Source organism: Podarcis raffonei, chromosome 10, assembly GCF_027172205.1.
Source record: "Podarcis raffonei isolate rPodRaf1 chromosome 10, rPodRaf1.pri, whole genome shotgun sequence".
In the NCBI taxonomy this organism is placed as follows: domain Eukaryota; kingdom Metazoa; phylum Chordata; class Lepidosauria; order Squamata; family Lacertidae; genus Podarcis; species Podarcis raffonei.
In genome coordinates, this window is record NC_070611.1 from 4,305,202 (window position 1) to 4,327,355 (window position 22,154).

General features: G+C 41.1%; 1 protein-coding gene across 6 annotated transcripts in view; it reads left to right on the top strand.

Moving 5' to 3' along the window:
- Nucleotides 1-22,154, top strand: part of CACNA2D1 (calcium voltage-gated channel auxiliary subunit alpha2delta 1) — a 365,199-nt gene that overhangs the window by 179,316 nt on the left and 163,729 nt on the right. For 5 of the 6 annotated variants that reach the window (XM_053407355.1, XM_053407356.1, XM_053407358.1 and 2 more), the window contains exon 5: nucleotides 17,852-17,896. The exons of the other annotated variant lie outside the window; for it this stretch is intronic. In XM_053407355.1, coding sequence (XP_053263330.1) covers nucleotides 17,852-17,896 — 45 coding nt within the window. The remainder of the gene's footprint in view (nucleotides 1-17,851; nucleotides 17,897-22,154) is intronic. 6 annotated transcript variants of the gene reach the window in all.

Genomic DNA, 22,154 nt, shown 5'->3' on the forward strand with positions numbered 1-22,154 from the left:
TTTGTACATTTCATCCTTGTTTCAACCTGGCTGCCTCAAGATATGCCATATGTATACAGTTGGATGCTGTTGAGGAAAACTTTGCTAGTTTGTTTTGTAGTTAACCGACAGTGGAGATTGACTCTCAAACACTTGTAATGCTATGATAACTTATTAAAATCAATGTTAAATCTGTGATTTGGAAGTGAGATTTGAGCTGCAATCCCAACCCCACTCATCTGAGAGTAAGCCCCCATTGAATTCAAGAGGACTTATTTCTGATGGTTAGGACTGCACTGTAAATTAATTTAGATGCCAGCCTAAGAGTAGCTCACACATTCATTATTTCCCTGATTTACTCTTAATATGTCACCAGATGTCATTGAGATCTCTTACTCACATCACAATCTCTTGCTTCCTAAAATCCTGTTCCAACTCTGGCTACAAAAGGAGCATATGTCCATCATTATGCACATCAGGATAAAATTTTGCTAGTCAAGAGACACATGTTGTGAACCTTTAAGAAAATGATAGACTTCTGTCATTTAATTAGCAACTGACCCAAAATAGAATTCCAGCTAGTGGCTCAGAGTTCTTACTTGAAATTGTTTGATTAATGTGATCAATATTCTCTCATGCCTTCTTTAAGGAGTGAAACAAATTTCTAACGTTTGCTGGGGTTCCCATCTGAACCCACAGCTCTTCTACACCATTGCCCTTGCCAGCATCAGTCTCTTGGTAATATTGCCTGTATAAGAAATCTAGGTGTAACTAATGTTACGAATCCCCCCCCCCCCCAGATGTCCTTTTCATTGTGCATTTACTTTGAAATTTGCTGGAAGCAAAATTTCAGTGGCAATTCTAGTTCGGTTGGAATTTTCCAACTATACAGAACTTGGATGGGTGGCTGTCTGACTTGATAAACAGTCTCCTGCAGTTCCACTTTATTTTCCTGTGTTTTCAATAAGGAGAAAAGATGGCGGACTTGTACATTCTGGCACAAGATGCACAGAATTCATCCAATTTCACTGCCAGGAAAGTTTTGCCAAATTGTACTGAGAAATATAATATTTTATGAATGCATTCAGTGAAAGAAATTCTAGTGTTAACACAGTATCAGCATGAAAGAAAGCATGCACCTTTCTCTTTTGAACTGGGATGAGGAAATGGTGTATATAGAATATAATAACCTTGACATTAGGTTATGCAATTTAATTTTGAATAAACGTATTAAGCTTCTCATAATTTAATTTGCTCAGTTTTAGCCAGAAGTAATCATTCATTTCTTCTGGCCTACTTTTTAAAGAAAATGTCTGTTCAAATTAGTTTGCACACGGATCTGTCTGCTAAGCGTACCTTTCAGTGTAATTTTTCATTTTTCTAATGGCTGTTTTACGAAATGGAATCAGCTCTGTAGAATGTCTTTTTTGCCATTGGACTTGAGCAAGGAACACTTGTCCTCTGGGTGAAATTGAGCTCATTGGTATATATATAGTGCCCAACTTGTTTTGGGGTGATGGAATCCTTGCAGTACAGCATGAGTTACAGACAAAGCAAATCTCTTTGGGAGGGGGAATGGAGATTCGTTTGGCTTCAAATTAGCTCCAAATCAGCAATGATCTTGACTGGCAAATTGAAGCTTCTGCTGGAGCAAGATCTAGCACTGCAGCCCCATATGACCCCGCGCTCCTGCCTGCATTCAGATCCCCAACCATTTGTTGAGTATTTGGGGGGAGGCTACAGGGGGCTCTTAAGCAGAGGTGGGGAGGATGGGGAAACAGAAGTGGGATTGTGTGAGCTGCTTTCCTATAGCACAACTATTGATACAACACTGTGTATATTTTTAGATGCTGGCTGTGCTCCTATGTGATAGGCTGGGGTGGCCCTATATTCTTGTCCTTGTTTGTCCCTAGCTGCCCCGGTGCCAGCTTCTCCATTTCTCACCTCTTTTACCTCCTCCATTTCATTTCTCTGGATCTCACAGTGCTGCCCTTCTTCCTTCAGAGTCATTCAGATCTCTTTTCCTTCCTTCATTTTCCCTTCTCATAGGGCAGAAGATGGAGCTGGAGGGTTTTTCACTTACTGCTGCCATGGCACTGGGGGAGCTGGCCAGGATTGATAAGTAGTGGGAGGTCCTGCTGCTGGCTTCTCCAAAAAGAGCGGCAGCTGCTCCCACCTTCTTACCTTTCCTCACAGACATTTCTGCTATTACACTTATCAGCATAAGGAAAGAAGTCTTTCACTGTGCTGATGTACAGACATCTCGGATGCATGCCAAGTGTCATGTATTCACATTAGGGGTGTGCTAGCAGCCCTCTACTTAAAAGGGTGAGAAGAAGGGCCCAATGAGAAGTTGTTGTTTTGGTAGCAACCCATTGATCAACATTACAGCTGATTCTGCCTTGAGCATGATGGATGGGGAGAGGCCTCTGGTTTCTTCAGAAAGGTATATTTAAATACCTTTTTCATTTCCTGCCCACTCTATCTTAAATTCTTCCGTCACTACATTATTCACAATTAATTTAGCCTTTTGTTCTGAATAAATTGTCCCTATACCGTTTTCAAACCCTTGACCAACCTCCATTAGATAATATTTCTAGTCGATTACTTCTCGTTTCAGGGATTTTCATGGTATTTCATTTGTTTTGTGCAATTTTTCGGTTCTGTGTCTTTTTTCTACTATCCTTTATGTGCAGGCAAAGAACTCCTAAACAAACAAGCAAATTCTGAATTTCACAAACCTGCCAATGTTTCATATTGAAATGCCGAACATCATGCCTCAGTCTCTCATGCTCATTTCAAACATCCCTCTTTGGATACTGTCAATGCACTGGAAGCCCTACCTTGGAACAGTGGCAAAAAAGAAAAATCTATTTTACAGAATGCATCTTTCAGCCTCGATTTTCCATTCATTTTTAATGGCACCTTCTATAATAAAGTTTTAATAGCTTTTTAATGCTTGCATCTATAATTTAAAGCTGAAGTGATTGGGATAATTACTAAAAAGGGTGACTTAAGATTGCAAAGGAATGGTAGAGACCTTGTTAAATGTACACTCAAATTAAAAGGCAGCAGTTTTTATTAAGTATTGGCTCATAATTCTTCCCCACACCAAATTTGAACATGCTGCTAATTAAAATGGACTTTATCTGCATATATTAGGTGCATATTACAGAAGTGTCACAGACTCTGAAGAATCTTCACAAATTACTGTAAAGGAAAAATGCACAATACTGAATTGTTGGTACATTGGGAGAGGAAAAAAATAATTTAATTGCCATTCTTCCTTGCCTGGTTATCTTTATCATCATGTCACTTATCTGAACATGACATGTCCCTTTTCTTCTTAGTCTATTTTAATTCTGTTATGTCCTGTTCTCACATGGTGTTTTCAGTAGTGTCCAGTTGCGGTTACCGTCCAGATCTATGCCTTTCCAGCTTGATCAGTTCTGTGGCACAGAAAGAGACCACTCGCCAGTCCTCTCCAGGACAAAGATCATTTGATTTATCAACTAAAATATTAACTTAGTTGTGACATGGAAGTACAGGCTGATATGTTTGAAAATAAACCCGGTATGCTCAATGCTGATTTTAAAGTGCAAGGAGCTGCTTTTCTTTTCTTGAAGAAGTGTTATGCTTTGAAGAGAGAATGGATAAGGATGCATATAAAATAAATGATATTCTCTGAATTGGGCATTTTACAGTTATATTTGAAGTTACATTTGATTGAACTGAAATGGTTGGTTAGCTGGAGTAATTTTCTTGCAGCTGAGTCCATGATATTAATTGTCCCTACACATAAAAATGTAAGGAGTATACAATTTGAATTTTAACAAGCTGGACCTTTCTGCTACATTTGCCTTCTACTTATATGTATGCAGAAAAATGCAAGTGTCTTCTAGGAAGTAGATATTAGGTACAACCAGTATCTTTCCAAAAATAAGTCCTCCGCTTTAATTGCTTGAGATACAGTATATTAAAGCTTGCTGATAGATATTGATTCAGAGCATTGAGTTATATACAGAAGTTTCTGAAGGTGTCTTGACTAATGGTTTGGGCATATGGCTGTTTCCAGGATGCTGAAAAAGGTCTGCAGCAAAGAGATTGGGTGCAGACCCACCAAGAGGGCCTTTCACAGCCATGGGGCCAGCATAGAGTATAATTCAAATTTATTCCATTTCATCTGGATATGCAACTTTTTTAAAGCAAAGCATCAGATGGTGAAAAGATCAGAATACAAAAAATAAAATTATCTGTAGCAGACAGTGGCACTCACCTGGCCTCCAGCTGCCCACATTGCTGCTAAGACTGTGAGGGAGAAGGGAGAGGTGGTGGCAGGCTTGGCGCAGTGCAAATGCGCCAGTGGAACCAATATGGCACCCGGCTGGTGCACCGTGCTGACTTCGCCACCTTTCCTTGTCTTTGTACTGTATTCAGTAGCAACACAGGCGACTGAAGGTTAGGTGAACACTGGCGCCCCTCTTCATTGTCTGCTACAGCCTACATCTGATTGGGAAAAATGTTTGCAAAGCTTTTGGGCTTCTTATATTTTTTTAGTCATTCAATTTTAGCAAGATGTATGAACCAGGATCATGGATCACCTCCACGTATTGATCACAAAACTAATTAGAAATGGCTTAGCTTCTGAAAGGCGGAAACTGAGTCCTGTGCCACTTCAATTTTTTGTGCCATTTAAATACCACTGGAAAGAAAACACAGATGCATTATCCTTTTCAGTCTAACAATCCACCCTCCCCAACAAACACCTTATTAAAAACAAAATGCATGATGGTATTGAATTAATTAGCACCTTGCAGGTACTTTAGCCTTGTGTAATGAACAGACTGCATTGTTAACAGAAGCTTACTGGAAGCCGATGTCTTCTCTCTTCCCCTGCTTTCTAAGCACCTCCAAAGACCTCTTAACACTGCTGTAAGATTCTAATTATTTTATCTGCCATTTTCCATTCCAGATGGAGCTGCAGCTTTAATAGCTATTTCAAGTTGGTAAGAGCTGACTCCTGGAGAGCAGCTGTAGTCTGGAAAGCAGGACCGTAAAAGATTAAAGTTAAAAGATTAAAGATTTTCTTAATAAAATGCTGATTGGCTTTCTAGCTTTTAACAAATTAATCAGATGATTGTCCAATTAAAATTAAATAACTATATAATTGCAAAGGAGCAACTTCCTATCTGTTAAAAGTGAATGCAATATGTGGTTTGTTGTTGTTTAGTTGTTTAGTCATGTCCGACTCCTCGTGACCCCATGGACCAGAGAATGCCAGGCACTCCTGTCTTCCACTGCCTCCCGCAGTTTGGTCAGACTCATGTTAGTGGAACAGGACAGCAAAATTCATAGAAAAGTCCCTTTGTGAATAGATGTATTTGCATGAGTGTGATCCAGGTCCTAATCTGCAGTCGTTTGACCCTCGCAAGGTCAACATTGCCCTGCTAGAGACTAGCCATCCATGTTTTGCTTTGACTACTGACCAATGTGTACAATCAAGGATGCCAACTTGAATAAAATATTGGGGGGGGGGCAGGTAAGCCTAATCTGCATAATCAACAACAAGACACAGCACATGAACACCATTTGAATGACAATGCCCATCAAATTTGGGGGCCCGTTCCTCTCAAATATTTTATTGGGGCCCTCAAAGGAACCTCAGTCCCTAGGAGTTGGCTCCCATGTGTACAGTTTACAAGGCCATATGCATGCTTATTTTCTTTTTTAATAGTCAGCAAACATTTCTCTTTTATAAATATTTTACAAAAACAAATCCCAGCAATAACCATGCCTCATAAACACAGTGGCAGAAAAAGACAAGTGCCTAGTGAAGTGAAGTGGTGATTGTCTATGGCTGCTAGCAAACAAATCAGCCAAAGTTACTAGATAGAACTTGTGCTCTGCAGTTCATTGTTTTCTGTTGCAGTTGTGAAGCCCAGGACTTCAGAGCTGCTTGTTCCTCAGGTTTCTAAGGGATCAATTAATTTGCTGAATGTTCTCTGCATTGGCAAATGCCTGCTTTGACTTCTTGAACATTTCCTTGCGTATGCATGTAGTATAACAATTCTAATGCTATGCTCTTGAACTTTCAGAGCAATGACTTCCCACTCTTATACCACCTTCTCAATAAGAGCAGTTGTACACCACGCTAATGAACTCACAAGCTACTAACCTATTAGTACCTTTCACAATTCTTCTTGTTTCTATGTATTTATTTGCCTATATTTATAAAGATTTAGTTTAAATTCAGAGACGGGTTCATAACATTTCCGTAGTGAACACAGAATGTGTGTGTGGGATTTTGATGATCTGGTCTTTATTTGGCGCTTTATTGTTTTCATAAAAAGCACAGGAACAGGACTGTAAGAGAGTTACCCCACCTTTGTCACTCCGATTAATTAGGAAACTGAATTTATCTAATGTAATTAAGTTTGGTGCCATGTAGTCTTTAACTGTGTTTAAGGCAAGACTCCCTAAACCAGCATTTAAACTCCTATGTAATATCTGCACCAGTCCTCAAATAACATGGTTTATTTATTTAATTGCATTTAACTGCTTGCCTTGTCCCACCACAGCAAACCAATGATCTTCATATTATGATTTCCTACATCTATGATATCATGTGATGGTCATTCATTATTTGTTAATTCTGTATGCTATAGTTTTTTTTGTGAGAGGCAGAAAGATTTGGTCACATGTTCTTTTAGACACACACACACACACACACACACAGAGAGAGAGAGAGGAGAGAGAGAGAGAGACCTATTGGTGACTTGTGGAAGTCAGTTGGAAGTTCACCACACCTCAGCCAGTGTGATGTATCATCAGAGTATGCAGAGCCCCAGAAGAATAGCTAAATACTGCTATCTACTATGTACAGTTATTCTGATCTTTCAGGTAAAAATACACATGTACAGATCCACAAACACCATCACTATGCTAGCTAATGCTGCTGTGTAAAACCCACAGCATTTCCCCTTAACTCTCACAGATTCAGAGTAAGACCCTGACAGCGGAACAGGAGAGCATCAGGACAGGACAAGGCATAATGAAAACAATGCCCTAGCCAAGAGACCATTATACCTGTCTCTACATTCCTGAACCAACAGGAACGACTCCAGAAGTCATACACTTGGCCTTGCTGGTGTTGCTAGTGTAACCCAGCACACCTGGTCTCTTATCTCTGAACACGCAGACGTGGGACATGTGCTAACTCAATACATGAGCCCCAGCGCTGTAATTTAACCCATTCACATTACACCAACAACACTCACATACACACCCCTTTGAAGCATGATAAAACACCGTAGGATGTGTTTGTGTGGAGGAGCCTTGAATAAGCAAGTTACACTTCTGAAGCATATTTAGCCAGATATTAAACATAGTGTTTGGATTATTTTCCCCATCACCACATTTTCTTTCTGAAGTGGAAGATGTGAGGGGCAATGTGGTGATGCTAATTGAAAGGATACTTGGGGTTCATTTTTTCACAGAGGACAGTCAATTAAGCCAAATTCCAAGCAATTAGATACATCTAATGAAGTAGGCGGTCTACAAAGGCACATAAGGAGCCACGACACTGCAAAATAAGATAGTTCAAAGAGGGTCTATCTTCATAGGATTTTAAAAAATGAATGATAGGTCGGCTTATTCAGCAGTGCAATGCCAAGTTTATGACATTATTTTCCTACACTTTACAAGAAAATAATGTGCCTTCCCCCTAAGCTGATAGTACTTAGTTTATTGTGTGCACCTTGTTGTCCCCCCACATTTTTGTTAATAGATATAGGTAAACCTATTTGTATGAATAGGTTTACCTTGCTCGTGGTATTCTTTTAAAGAGGCTACTTTATGGTTTTATTCCTTTCTTGAAATGCTTTCTAACAGAAGAATTTCCCCCCAAGCCTGTCACAAGCTGGCATGCCTAGGTTTTCCTAGTACTGTTATTGTGTCAGGTGGGAGCAGTGATAATTAAAGTCTAGGGCTTTTTTCAGCTGGAACTTACTGAAACTCTGTTCCGGCACCTCCCAGGTGGTCACCATTGCACCTATAAGAGAGCAAGGGAGGCGCTCATGGTGAGTTCCAGCACCTCATTTTCTAGAAAAATAGCACTGATTAAGTCTGTCCTCAGTGGTGCAAAGGTATGAGGGTTGTGGTTATCCAATTTTACAAAGGGGGGCAAGTACTCTTGGTTCTTGCCATCTATGGTAGTAGATAACTGATGCAGGGTGAGCTATAGCTTGTGGTTAGTGAAGAGAGCTCCCAGCTCTAAGCTGTGGCTGTGCAGTTTCCTCTGCCTCTCATCACCACGATGGCAAACTAACCACATTAGTAAGTCTTATTTTCTGTTATGCAAAGGAGGCAATAATTTGTTCTGAGCATGCTCATAATTGTTTCCTTGAGGGCCACATCTACACAGTAGAAAAGATCAGGACTCAGCTTCGCTGAACAGTCTTGCTGTTTGGTTCTTTGTTGCTTCTTTCGGTATCTCTGAGTTACACAAAATGTAAGTCTGTTTGTAAAATAAATGGGCTGGGGTTTTCTTACATATACCATTTTTTAATGGAAGGGGATGCTTGGTTCAACATTTTTTTTAAAAAAAATGCTTTGCCAAATTTCATCCTCATTAATGGTGGATGGAATTAAGACAATAGCTTAATTAGGCTAAGTGGAAAAGGAAGGGAAGGGGAGAATACAAAAATGTTTAAATCTGCATTGTACTTTAATTCAGTTTAGCTGCAGAAATATTTACATTCTGCTACAGCACAAGAGAATTTAACATATGTGAATATTTTCTGACAATCTTTGAAGTATCATTCATTTTGCTCCTAAAATACCTTTGTAGTAGTAGCAGCAGCAGCAGCAATGATGATGATGATGATGATGATGATGATGATGATGATTTGTACCCTGTCTATGTGACTGACTTGCCCTAGCCACTCTGGGTGGCTTCCAACACATATAAAAGCATAAGAAAACATCAGACATTAAAAACATACATCATTAATTAGAAACAAAAAGTCTCCATTTAATAATGTAATAGGAAAAACCAAACAAAAACCATGTTATTAATGAAGTGATTCTTATGTATTTTGCTCTATCATTTTTTTTTTTTACATAATCACATTTATTTAGATGAATGGATAATGTCTGCACAGAGAGGACTCCACAGATTACAAATTTACCACTGGTAATCAAATACAGAAAATGAAGTACCGGTGCATGCAAACAGCCTTTAGGCTTTTCTTCACCTGTATTGCTAAAGTTGTGGACACTGGAGCTGTGCAGCCTGTGCTTGGTGGTTTGCTGGTATGACTATATGAACACAGCTATTGTTGGTTTATTGTTGCTTGCCCTTGTTTCAAGTACCCCATGATAGCTTACATGGAACTTCTCCTCCTATCCAGGTGTGGTCCAAACTTAATAAACCAAATTATTCCATGTTTTAAGACCATTTCAAGGTCTACAAAGTGCAGTTAGTTGACAAGGGAAGATTCCATAGCTCAGCAAAAGAGCCCATGAATTAAACCCCCAGCATCTACACTTAAGAAGATGAAATAATAGCCAATGTAGGATCACTTCCTGATGCCCTAAAAAGTTGTTTCCAGTTAGACAATACTAGTCTACACAGATAACTTGTCAGACCTGATGTATGGCTGCTTACTACTTTCATATGTACAGTTTACTGCATTCTTGTGGACAGTTCTAATCCTAGGCATTGCAATCAAATTTTAAATTCTGATGCTATAAAACTGTATAGCTTTTGACAGCTGCCCTCATACACTGTTCTGTGGAATTTTGCAGTGCAAAAAGCCTTGTTGTATGACACCAGTACATGAAAACATGCCCAGAGTGTGACATTTGGCAGCTTAGCATGTAGATATTACAACACAAGTCAGGGCTTTGCATCTGCTAGCTGTGACAGTGACCATTTTGACACACATTAATCCTTGGCAAAGGTTAATTGAGAGGTGGAGAGAAAATGTAGCTGGATTCTCATCATTGCATGATAAAGAGGCTGGATAGAGGCACCCCTCAACAATCTGATTACATGACAATAAGCTTTCCATATATTACTTGTGCATATTAAAACAACTATCTGTCACTGAGAACACAAATGCAGACTGGCGGATTCAAAGGCTGAGATGTGATGCTTTAAATTAAACAGTGGCAAAAACTTTGTTGTATGAATTTGCCCAGATCTCTGGCCATTGGACTTAGATTTCAGTTATGGCTGAGAATGCTAACTTCATGTGAGTTTGTGATATTTTCTTTATTATTATTACTCATGTTCTAACGTTTTAAAAATAGCTGTTGTTCCCCATCATTATAGCTGCAAGCCCAAGGTCAAGAAGTAAAGACAATGCTGGTCGTAGTCTTCCACCTTTCAGTGGTTTGGCCAATAAGTGCACTTATTTTTTTTAAAAAAATATTTTACTGGCATTGTACAATTAATTAAATAGCTTTAAAAATATAAGGCCACAGTTCATCAGGAGATCACAAGCCAATACTCAGTGGATCCCCTTGTGCTCTTGTTTTTGAAAAGAACATTGGAATATGCAGACCTTGGTCAGATCCAATTCTTACATTATTTTAAACTGAGTTTTGGTGTTTGTTTGTTTGTTTCTATACTCCCTTTACCATACAGTCACAGGGCAGTATACAACATACTAAAACTGAACTGACTCTGCTTACCCAAGATGTACGAAATGCTTCCTGTTTTCAGCTGAGCCTTGTTCAAGCAGCAAAGTCTTCTTGAGCTCTGGCGTATTCCTGTATCTCTGGTTATTATTTGGTCCTGACTTCTGGGTTGCTCCAGAAGTCAGGCAACCTTACCCCCCCCTCTATATACACCTCCTGATTTGCCCTCTGGCTTTTTTCTCATGGCCCCTGGGTCACCTCGAACTTTAGCCTATGGTCCAGCACTGGGCCAGTGGTCACCAGCTGCTGTGACACTGCCCTAGGGCATCTGTTGTCTGATTACAGCACCATCCCAGACCATTCACGCTGGGTGGGGCTGATGTGAAATGCAGATTAAAACATTTGAAGGGCACCATGTTGACTATCTCTGGTATATGGCAGTGCATTGAAAATGTTTTTCTAGTTGTATAGAAAACAGCAAACTAACAAATAATAGGAAATTTCAAAACCAGTATTTAAATTTAAAATTAGGCTTTGTAATTCGGAATTTATGTGATGTGATTTAATTTGGTTTGATTGGCCGGTTAATAAAAAATATTTTTTAAAAAAGTAAATAAATAAAAATAGTCCATTGCTGCAAGCGAAATATTCTTTTTTTAACTGGCTGGGGGGAACCTTCAAGTGAAGAATATGAAGCATTATGCTCTGAAGAAAAATGCAATAAAAGTTGAAAGAAGGCTGACAAACTAAATGCACTGTCAGTACAACTAACTACAAAGAGTCAGTGGGTGTTATTTCCCCACAAATATACTTATCATTTCAAACTTAGACCTCCATCTTCATTTAAAGCAGTGTCATGCCACTTTAAACAGTTCCCACCCCACCCCCAAAATTATGTAGTCTGTTGCAGGTGGTGACTATTGTTGGAGACCTGTTTTGCACTCACAGTTTATAGTGGCTTAACGATAAACCTCTGTTCCCAGGGGTCTCTGGGAATTGGAGTTCTGAGAGGGGAATCGGGGTCTCCTCACAACTTTCATCACATCTAACAAAGAACAGTTCCACAGTTCTTTGGTGGAAGTCATGACTGTTTAAATTGGTATAATACTACTTTAAAAGCACAGTGAAGATGGGGCCTTAATTCTTCATGGGAGTTTTGAGACAAGAGCCGCCAGTCAATTCACACTGCCATCTATATTGGCCTCTTTCTTATATGACTTTCTAACTGCAGCTACTCTTACAAGCTGCTACGTTGAAGGGAGAACTGAAGGAGGAGGAAATGAAACATCATTCTAGTAGTTAGAACTGTCAAAAGACTGCATTTCTGTTGCTGTTCTAATGACCAAAGCAGCCCGAAAACAGAGCCATATCGTCTTGTGACACTCAAGGCCTTCCTCTGCTTTGCTCTAATGTGTTTCCTCTTTTCATTATTTTCTGGGTACATCAAGTAATTAGTCTTGCTGAGTTTTATAGCATTTAGAGAGTTGCAGTTATAAAATAAATATGAAGCTGAAGCAATTGCTAATCAGAAGCATATAACTGATTTTAAAAGTAAGATTTAAATTATTTGGAGTGAACTACTTCAGTACAAGACTTATTTATTAATCACATTAATGTCTTAAGTTTCTTCCAAAGAACTTGGTGCAGCAGCAGCTGAATTATATCCTTTCTAATCTTGACAATGCCCCTGTGTAGGGTTGATAATGTCATTGGCCAGTGAGCTTTACAGGGTTGCCATATGTCTAAAATTTCCTGGGCATACCTGGAATACAGCAGTCAGAAGCAGTGTCTGGACAGAAATCGGGGGGGATGTCCAGAAAAATCTGGACGTATGGCAACCCATGCCAGCAGTGCCGTTTGCGGCGATTTACCTTAAAATAGGGTCTGCTGTTCAAAGGAGGGGGGAATCTCACAGAGTTTTCACAATTTCTCATTTCTTTGGGTAGGAAATAGCTAAAGGAATGAGAGGTTTGGGTAAAGTCAAGTGCCTCCAACAACTTTATCAGAAAAAGTAAAGTTGGCAAGGTAGGATTATTTTTCTTCTTCAAGTGTGAGGTTAACACTGAGCTATAGCAATCTTAAAAACAGAGAAACAGAGCATCCTTATTTACACACAGAATTACCCAAGTGGAGGCAAAGGTATTAAAGAGAAGGATCTTAGGAGACTTAATAAAAGCAGTATTTACTTGGCATATAGGAACCAATTTTACATTTGTTTGTTGTTCTGCTCCAGATTATTTGATAAGGCCATGGGAATAGATGAGAAATCTAAGCGTACAAAAAGTCCCATTCTTCATGTGTGAATTGTCTTTCATTATTGCAAAGTTGTCTGGAAACACATCATTCCCCCAGCCATCCACCTTGTCTGTCCACACAACTGGATGAAGACTGATCTGTCTCACTCGCATATCTTGATACCCTGGTGTGATCTTCAGCCTGGAGGTAAAGATGTGGAACCTCTGCCTATTAAGAATGTAAAAAACTACCATTGCAGATGTTGCAGAAAGAAAAGCATGTTCTGCATGGGAATAGGGAGAAACACACATAATTAAGACGTGGCCAAAGAGTCACATTCCAAAATCCCTGTAGTTTATGAGGAAGAAACTTGCAGAAGTTGTCAGGCTCAGTCCCTGGTGTGGAGTACCTCTGCTTGAGACCCCAATGAGCTGCTGCCAATCAGACTAGAGACAATACTAGGTTAGATGGACCAATAGACTGTCCTGATCTATAAGGCAGCTTCCTGTGAGGTAAATGCCATCATATTCTGATTGTGGGCTTCCCAGAGCCCTTAGGTTGGCCACTGCAGGATGCTGGACTAGATAGGCCTTCTGTCTTTTCTTAAGCTGAATGAATGAGCCTCAAATGATCACCTTCATATGTGAACATTATATAGAACATTTAAGCATGTTAAAGAAATACCTTGCCACATGTGCATGTTAGAGGATGACTATGAGGACTAGGTTTTTTGTGTGACAGTGCTCACCAGTATGGAGTACTGACACCTCTTTTCTGCTGCCCATGGCAGTAATTTTGTCACTCATGACACTTTTAACAATATATGAGTACCAGCACTTCACTGAGGGAAATCACTGTGTTGTGACCTCTCCCTATTATATTTAAACAACAATGGAGGTCATCTTAACTCTTCTAAGTTTTACTGAGGAGCTCCGGAAAATGAAGCGGTATCTCAGATGGCTAGAGCGAGTATGGCGACGGACTCGTGACGGAGCCTCAAGAACATCTTATAGGATGCTTATGAAAGCCTATGAGATGGCTATGAAAGCTGCTAAGAAATCTTACTTTGCTGTTTCCATTGCATCCGCTAGCTCTCGCCCGGCACAACTTTTTAGAATAATTAGGTCAATAACGTCCTTAGGAGGACAACCAAATTTAAGCACAAATTCGACCCACAGCTGTGAGGCATTCGCGAGCTTTTTTGCGGAGAAAGTCCTGTTGCTCCGCCGTGACCTCCCTGCCAATTTAGATACAGTGACTGAACTGGAGGCCCCTCGACTGACTTCAGGTCCAGTGTTGGACCATTTCGATCGGATACTCCCTACTGATGTGGATAGATTCCTCCAAGTTGGTAGACCCACCACCTGCCTCCTTGATCCGTGCCCGTCTTGGCTGATTAGGGAGTGTCCAGATGTTGCGCAGACCGCCCTGGTTGAAATTATAAATTTGTCCCTTGACACGGGGACATTCCCAGGGGAACTGAAGGAAGCAGTGGTGTGTCCACTCTTAAAGAAAACTTCATTAGATCCCTTAGACCTATCCAATTACCGCCCAGTTTCAAATCTTCCATACCTGGGTAAGGTAATTGAGAGAGCGGTTGCTGAACAGCTTGGTAGGTTTCTGGAGGAAACATTGGCATTAGATCCATTTCAGTCCGGTTTCCGTCCTGGTTTTGGGACGGAGACGGCTCTGGTTGCCCTAACAGATGATCTCCATAGACAACTGGATCGAAGCGGGTCAGGACTGCAGATCCTTTTAGATTTGTCAGCAGCCTTTGACATGGTCGATCATGATCTTCTGGACCACCGCCTCACAGACGTGGGGATACAGGGCATAGCCCATAACTGGCTGTGCTCTTTTATCTCTGGTCGGGGACAGAGGGTGGCACTAGGGAGGGAAATGTCGTCGCGCCACTCCTTGGTGTGTGGAGTGCCGCAGGGCGCAATTCTCTCCCCGATGCTTTTTAACATCTTTATGCGCCCCCTTGCCCAGATTATCCAGAGCTTTGGGCTGGGCTGTCACCAATATGCTGATGACACTCAGCTCTATCTGCTGATGGATGGCCACACCGACTCGGCCCCGAACACACTGACCAGATGCTTGGAAGCTGTGGCTGGATGGTTTCGTGGGAGCCGATTGAAACTAAATCCTTCGAAGACAGAGGTCCTATGGCTAGGTCGGGATGGCATGGGGATGAGGGACCAACTCCCTTCTCTTGCGGGGGCCCAATTAGTGCCATTGCCTTCCGTTAAGAGTTTGGGTGTAATCCTTGACGCCTCCCTTTCCATGGAGGTGCAAGTTACAGCAACAGCCAAGGCGACATTTTTCCACCTTCGCCGCATCAAGCAGTTGGTCCGTTACCTTTCCCGCCCCGACCTGGCCACAGTGATCCATGCAACGGTCATCTCCAGGCTTGACTACTGTAATTCGCTCTACGCGGGGCTGCCCTTGAAGCTGTCCCAGAAACTCCAGCGGGTGCAGAATGCTGCAGCGAGGCTCCTCACGGGGTCTCTGCCATGGGAGCATATTCACCCAGTGCTTTTCAAGCTGCACTGGCTCCCGGTGGAGTACAGGGTCAGATTTAAGGTGCTGCTTTTGACCTTTAAAGCCCTTCACGGCCTAGGACCCTCGTACCTACGGGACCGCCTCTCCTGGTATGCCCCACGGAGAGCCTCAAGGTCCATAAATAACAACACCCTAGTGGTCCCAGGCCCTAAGGAAGTTAGATTGGCCTCAACCAGAACCAGGGCCTTTTCTACTCTGGCTCCAGCCTGGTGGGACGCTCTGCTCATGAGACCAGGGCCCTGCAGGATCTGATTTCTTTCCGCAGCGCCTGTAAGACAGAGTTGTTCCGCCTGGCCTTTGGCTTGGAGCCAATTTGATTCCCTCCCTCCCTTCTCTTTCTTTTTTCTTTTCCTTCTACTCCTGCGATGAGGCTACATTTTAATATTTTAATGTTCCATTATTTTAATGTTGTATTTTATTTTTGTTTTTAAGTTGTAATCATTAATCTTGTTTTATTATTGCTTGTAAGCCACTCTGAGCCCGGTCTTGGCTGGGGAGGGCGGGGTATAAATAAAAAATTATTATTATTATTATTGTTATTATTATTATTATTATTATTATTAAGTTTTACAAGAGCAAAAATGCCACTGGCAGATACTCATGAAATGCTTTTGGTCATAACAGATAATTTTTTTCAAATAAGGGTGCAGAGAAACATTCTTTTCCCAGCTATTTGCTATTTATACCAGGGACAAAAGAAAATCAAGTGTCTTTTGGGATAGGGGAGGGGTTTTTAACTTGAAGTTTTTAAGCAGAACCACCTGATGAGATTGTGTCAGTTCAATATCAGAAGTGCAGAACCTAACAGGAATAAAAGGAAATTTAAACTTGATTGCTATCATCCTTTCCTGAAAGCGACATGCTAAGTTGTAAATTGCTTCTTTGAGTATGGCCCACCAGGTTTCAGAGGGAGATCGATGCACTGCCAATTAGCTTGGGTCTCTAATGGTGATAGGAATTTCTTCTCTTGTATTGGCGAACAGTAAGTTCATGTTTAACATTCTGGATTTGGTATAAAGCCAGCAGTAATGAGCGGGAGAAATGGGTTCTGATAGAAATGTGTGTTGTTAGATCTATTTAGATTTATCATATAAAGTACACTTCAGTTCTTTAAACCATACGTAAAACCCATTGTAATAATTGCAGGTGGAGTTTTGAAGAAAAGCACAGTAAAATTGATGCATAACTGATAGTGTTCTCTTGAGGTCTTGAAAAAACCCCTGAAACCCTCCCATTGTAGATTATAAATTATCCTGCTTTTTGTGTTGTATTCAGCTGTTTATGTTGAAATTCACTACAAGCTGAGTTAATGGTTAATAGACTTTGCTTCTGATGAGACCTGACAACCTGCACAGAATGGTAACAAACTTCTCAAGCCAGCCCGTGCCTAGGACTCATCCACACCCCTGTTAGCCCTTCCGCATTTCCCTGGGCAAAACCCGTGGTTGACCGCAGAATTGGACCAAACGGCAAATGGGCTTTCTGTAGCTTGCTATTTGTTCTGATTCAGTGGTAAAAGCATGTTTTCCATGGAAAGCTGTGGGCAAACACAAAACCGCTCAGACTTGTGCTTTTTAAGTGTGAATGAGCCCTGAGTCAGGTCTCTAAAATGGATCAGGTGCCAGATATTTAGGGGGACACTCCTAAATATGGGAATCCTGTGTAAATTATGTCATCTTAAGTTAAAGTGGCATAAAGTATGCCAGATCCAAACTTTGTTCAGGCTGGTGCATGAGCCTGTGCTTAAGCCTGGCCGGGGGGGGGGTAATTTAAAATAGAGTTTGAGTTATCCAACCCTTTTTGCCACTTTGATTTATGCCAGGTTATCAGGGAATATGACCATGCAGAATGAGTTTAGGATTCAGCCGATGTTCTCCCTGGTTATGCCCATAACCATGCCCTCATAACACCTATTTTTTCAGGGCTTCTGTCAACTTAAGATCTGCTGGGGTCAGTTGGTCTCAGCTAAACTGGAATGGGGCAGATGTGGTGGTGTATCACTGGCAGAGCTGGGACAAGATAGGTAGGCTGGTGTAGCCAGCCAGAGATCTGCTGGGTCCGATTCCTGCTCATCCTGGTGGACCTAGTCTTGGGATTGCATCCATTGTTGATAATGCATACCCTTAAGACTTAAAAACAGGGACAAATGGCTCCTGAATGGCTACTGGTGGTTCTCCAACAAGAAAGTAGCCTGACACATGTCCTCATCAGAACCCTCCGCTGTGCCCTGTGAGATCCCTGCATTGTGGGTCATCACACCAGCATGCTATGGCTGGTATTTAAGACCAGACCAAATGGGGAAATTAACAGTCATATTTTTTAAGTTCAGAAAATGCAGAATTAACTTCGATGTTAATGGCTTTGTAGTGTCTTTTTTTGTATTATAGGGTTCAACAAAAATTAACTCCATTTTTTCCCTCCTACACAGACTAATGATATTGTCTACTACAATGCAAAGGATGACCTGAATGAAGTAAGTAACATTTATGAATATATAAGCACATGTTTCCTCAAGTTCCCCAAAGGCAGTAGATTTTCACTATAGTTTCTTTTCCCCCCACAATCCACCCCATATTTAGGTTCCCTTTTTGGGGGGAAATGGCTGAAAGTGTACACTTATTTAAGTACCAACTCATGTAGGTCAAGGTAGTGCAGTTGGTTCTGGATTTTATCTATCTGGGATATCAGTTGTTCGGCTCAAGGCTACACACACTGGAGTTTATGAGCATATGTCCTCTTAAAATGTTACACCCCCAAGTGGCTGTCCAGTAGCCTTGGGTTAGGCATGTTAGATGGGGAGGGAGGGAGCACGTGATCCCATGGTCCTATTTAGGAGGCGAATGGAGCAGCTTATCTTCCAAAACTATGTGACAGTAAATTACCATGAGTGCATGGTCAGTGCTTTTGTTTGTTTGAACCTTTAGTCTGTTTAGAATTTGACTTTGAAATCCTGACAATACTTGGATGAAAGGGGAAGTTGTTTCTACTTCAAATAACACAGCTTGCTAATTTAAAATAAACATTGTAGGTGCAATCTATAAACTAATACAGAGTTTCTTTAAATGCATTAATCAGATAGATCAACATGCTTCATTTGCACCTAGTAATAAAATGTGATTTACGATTGATGGCCTCACTGTTACACTTGACACTGTTGCTGTAAGATAATTAAAGAGAGTACATTGATCTTGTCAGACAAATGTATCTGAGTTGCATAAATGGAATATGGAAATTTAGACAAGATGAAGGTGCAGGATTCGTTTACGGTGAATTTAAAAAGTATCCATAGTCAGCCATTTAATTAACATTTGAGTAACTTTTTTGCTTCTAATTCAGCAGTTTTCAACTTTGAGTTATGGAAGAAACTACCTTGTGAGATTTCTCTTTCGTAATGGGCCCGTCTGTTTGTTTCCCAGATTAACTGTCAAGCCATTGGATTCTGTCCACTCATAGCAAGGAATCTAGTTAGGGGTTTTTTATTATGAGTAATTCAGAGAGTATTTAGGCCTCTTGCACCAGGGATGAGCGCTGGGCTTGAGCTTGTGTACCAGAAACGCCACATCAGTGCAATGAAGATCGATAGCTACCCTTTGATGGTCCACTGAGCTCAGTCCCATGCAGTTAGACTAACAGGTCTTTCCTAGCTCTGGTGCTTGAACTATTTTAAGTAGTGTATCTGAAGAAGTGTGCATGCACACGAAAGCTCATACCAAGAACTAACTTAGTTGGTCTTTAAGGTGCTACTAGAAGGAAAAATTTTTTTTATTTTAAGTAGTGATTTCAATAACTGAATTTGGAATTCTTCCATTGAGCTTTAGGCCATTATAATAGTCAAATGAGATACAATACTAAAATATATTGTGTCTGAGTGGGAACTTGGTAGGCAAACAGCAACATCTGTCAACATCTGTCAGTACTACTGAATAATCTCCTAACTCACTTGGAGAGTGGGGGAGAGTGTGTGGCAGGAAAGAGGTGGGGAGAAGAGCAGCATTACTTTTGACTACACTGATTAAAATCAAAGTAGACCTGTACCTAGGTTTTGTCTCTCTAGGAACGATGGCCAGGCCCTTGCTCCTGTAGCAAGAGATGGTGCTGTTTGAAAGGGTATGATAACAAAAAACAACCAACATGGAGCTGTAGACTTTTTAAAACAAATATTTATTTTACTCTAGCAAATGGTAACCTGTGGTTTACATATATTAGCTGAGTGTCAAGAAATAGCAGCGTCTTCCTCACAGCTTGAGGGCTGAGGTGCTTGAGAGCCTACTTTGCTTCCAATCTGTAGTCTTGTTCTAGCAACTGTGGCCATGGACCCTAACGGTTGACACCTGAAGGGTCAAAAACAGCACCAAGCATCATTAGTCTTTGACTTTCTGAACAGCTGTCAGTCAGCAAGCAGAAACCTGGTCGATAAATAAATTACATAGTGTTACAAGCAATAGTGTGGAATGAAATGCCAATTAAATTACTATTTTAAACTCTCTGTGGCTTTTCAGGGCCTGAAATATTTAAAACCCTAGGGCTGTTGTGAGTTGTTTTTTCTGTACTCTAGGTTTCTGCTTTTTGTTTTTTTTAAAAAAGAAAATTCAATAATATTACTGCAGATCCTGCTTGGTTTGTCTCGTTTGCTCTTCCTGCCTTTATGCTAACAGAGATATCTCAAACTTTTAACAAACCCAGAGGCAGCACTTTCCATCTGAACGACCTGGCCTTTTGACCTCTGCTTACTAAGGACGCCAAATGAATACTATATAACAATTGTTTGCTCGACTGAATCAGGAAAACAAGTTCAGTTGTAGTTGTCTAGAAGCAGGCCTAGCCTTGCTGTTATTTAAACCTAAACTCCTCTGGGTGTGGATGACTTCAAGCGATACGCCATTCAGAGTACCTCCACACTCAGAAATAAAACTTATAGTGAGGCCTTTTCTGTGGTGGCACCCTCACTGCTCCATGTTCGTCCCAGGTATGTTTGCATAGCCAAGGCTCTGGTTTTGTTTAGGAAGTGGCTTTGCTTTTGTTGTTCTTAGTAAATGTTTCTAACTTTTTCTTAAGTGAGGGCCTTTATGGCTGATTAAAATATTATATGTTGCCCCGATTCTTATAGACAGACCGTGTGTGTGTGTGTGTGTGTGTGTGTGTGTGTGTGCACCTTTCAGCCTGTCAAGAACTGCTCTTTCAGGCGAGTGTCCCTTAGACTTCTCCTGTACCTTCAGCTCTCCTCCTTCCCTATAGTAATGATCTGATCGTGAAATGAATGTGCAGAAAGTGTTTGTTTGTTTGTTGCCTTTATACTCCTCTTTTCTGCCCTGTGCCTTTAGCAGTGGAGCTGGTGGCCTGAGCTTCTTCGCTCTTGCCTTCCCTCAGGGCACACAGGACTTAAGTAGGTCCAGGGAAGCTGGTGCGGTGGTGAGGAAGCTGCCCCAACCGTTATTTCAGGCTGTTGGCTCTGTGCTCCCTGACCTTGGGCAGGATGACAAATTTCTGCCCTCATTGAATTATCCTGAGAGCAAAGCAGCTCCTTTTCCTGAGCTTCTTTCTTCCCAAGTCCCTGTTTGGAAATTAATAAGGTGGCATTCATCCTTCCTAGATATTGATTTGGAAGAGAAAGGCTGTCCCTGAATCAGGATCCTTCCCTTTGAACCCTCTTATTAAGTTTTCCAATAGCCCTCTCTTGCAGGCAGTCCTGTCTCATTATTTGAGAATTATGCTTTTAGGCAAAGCATCTCCATAGTGTAGCATATAGGAGATATATACTTTGTTTTCTAACACATTGATGTGCAGATATTGATGCTGCACAATATGCTTGACTGGTGTTCTCAACACCAGGGATGTTCTTGTCTGTTTGACATATGGCTGTCTGCATAATTTACTTCCGTTGGCAGATGTAAGAGCCAGCCCTGCTGTGCCGCTGTTCAGTCTCCCAACGCCGCCCAAGAAAAGTTACAGCATTCTTTAGCTACCCAAAATTGCCTATCCTCTCTTACCCTGTTCACTGTGCCTCTCTGCCTCCTCTTTCATAACCCTTTTCCTTCTACTCTGTTTATTGTCACCTCTGAGATTGAGTCTCATGCTTTACCAAATGAGCTATCCAGTTACACATTTGTATACAATGCACACAATAGTTCAAAACAAATTTCCTCAAACATAATGCAGTTTTGTGCACACTTTACCTAAGTATGTGCACTTCGGTACGCATTACTTGACTGGAGAGCTACACTGCAAAATCCAGTAAAATGTGAATTTCAAAGGCTATCTGTGTTTTAGTTCTTGTGTTGCTTCAGGAAGTGCAGACTGGGACGGTTTGCCTGTAAATGTGGCCTGAGCTTACTTTCTCCACCATCTCTGCTCTGAACTTGGAGTATGCCAAAGAAACGATGCTTGCAAGTTGCATCCACTTGGTAATGGAGAAGAAGTGATTTGTCAACACCCATCATTTGACTTTGTCCTAGGCCAAATCCACATGCACACAGAATCCTCTTGCTCCATTGACTTGCAGCCAGGCTGGGTTTAACTTCCCTCATTCAAAAATTAATGAATAAGTCTTGCCCTGAAGACAGACTGACGCATAGAGCAGGGACTCCTGCCTTCACTGTTGTCTTCCGTTTTTCACACACACACCTACACCCCCTTAGCCACAGGCTCAGATCACACCAGGGAGCACACTGCTATGTTTTGTTGCAGGGCCCCAGTTGTTTTAAATAATAGCTAACCCTGCCCTGTGGCAAACT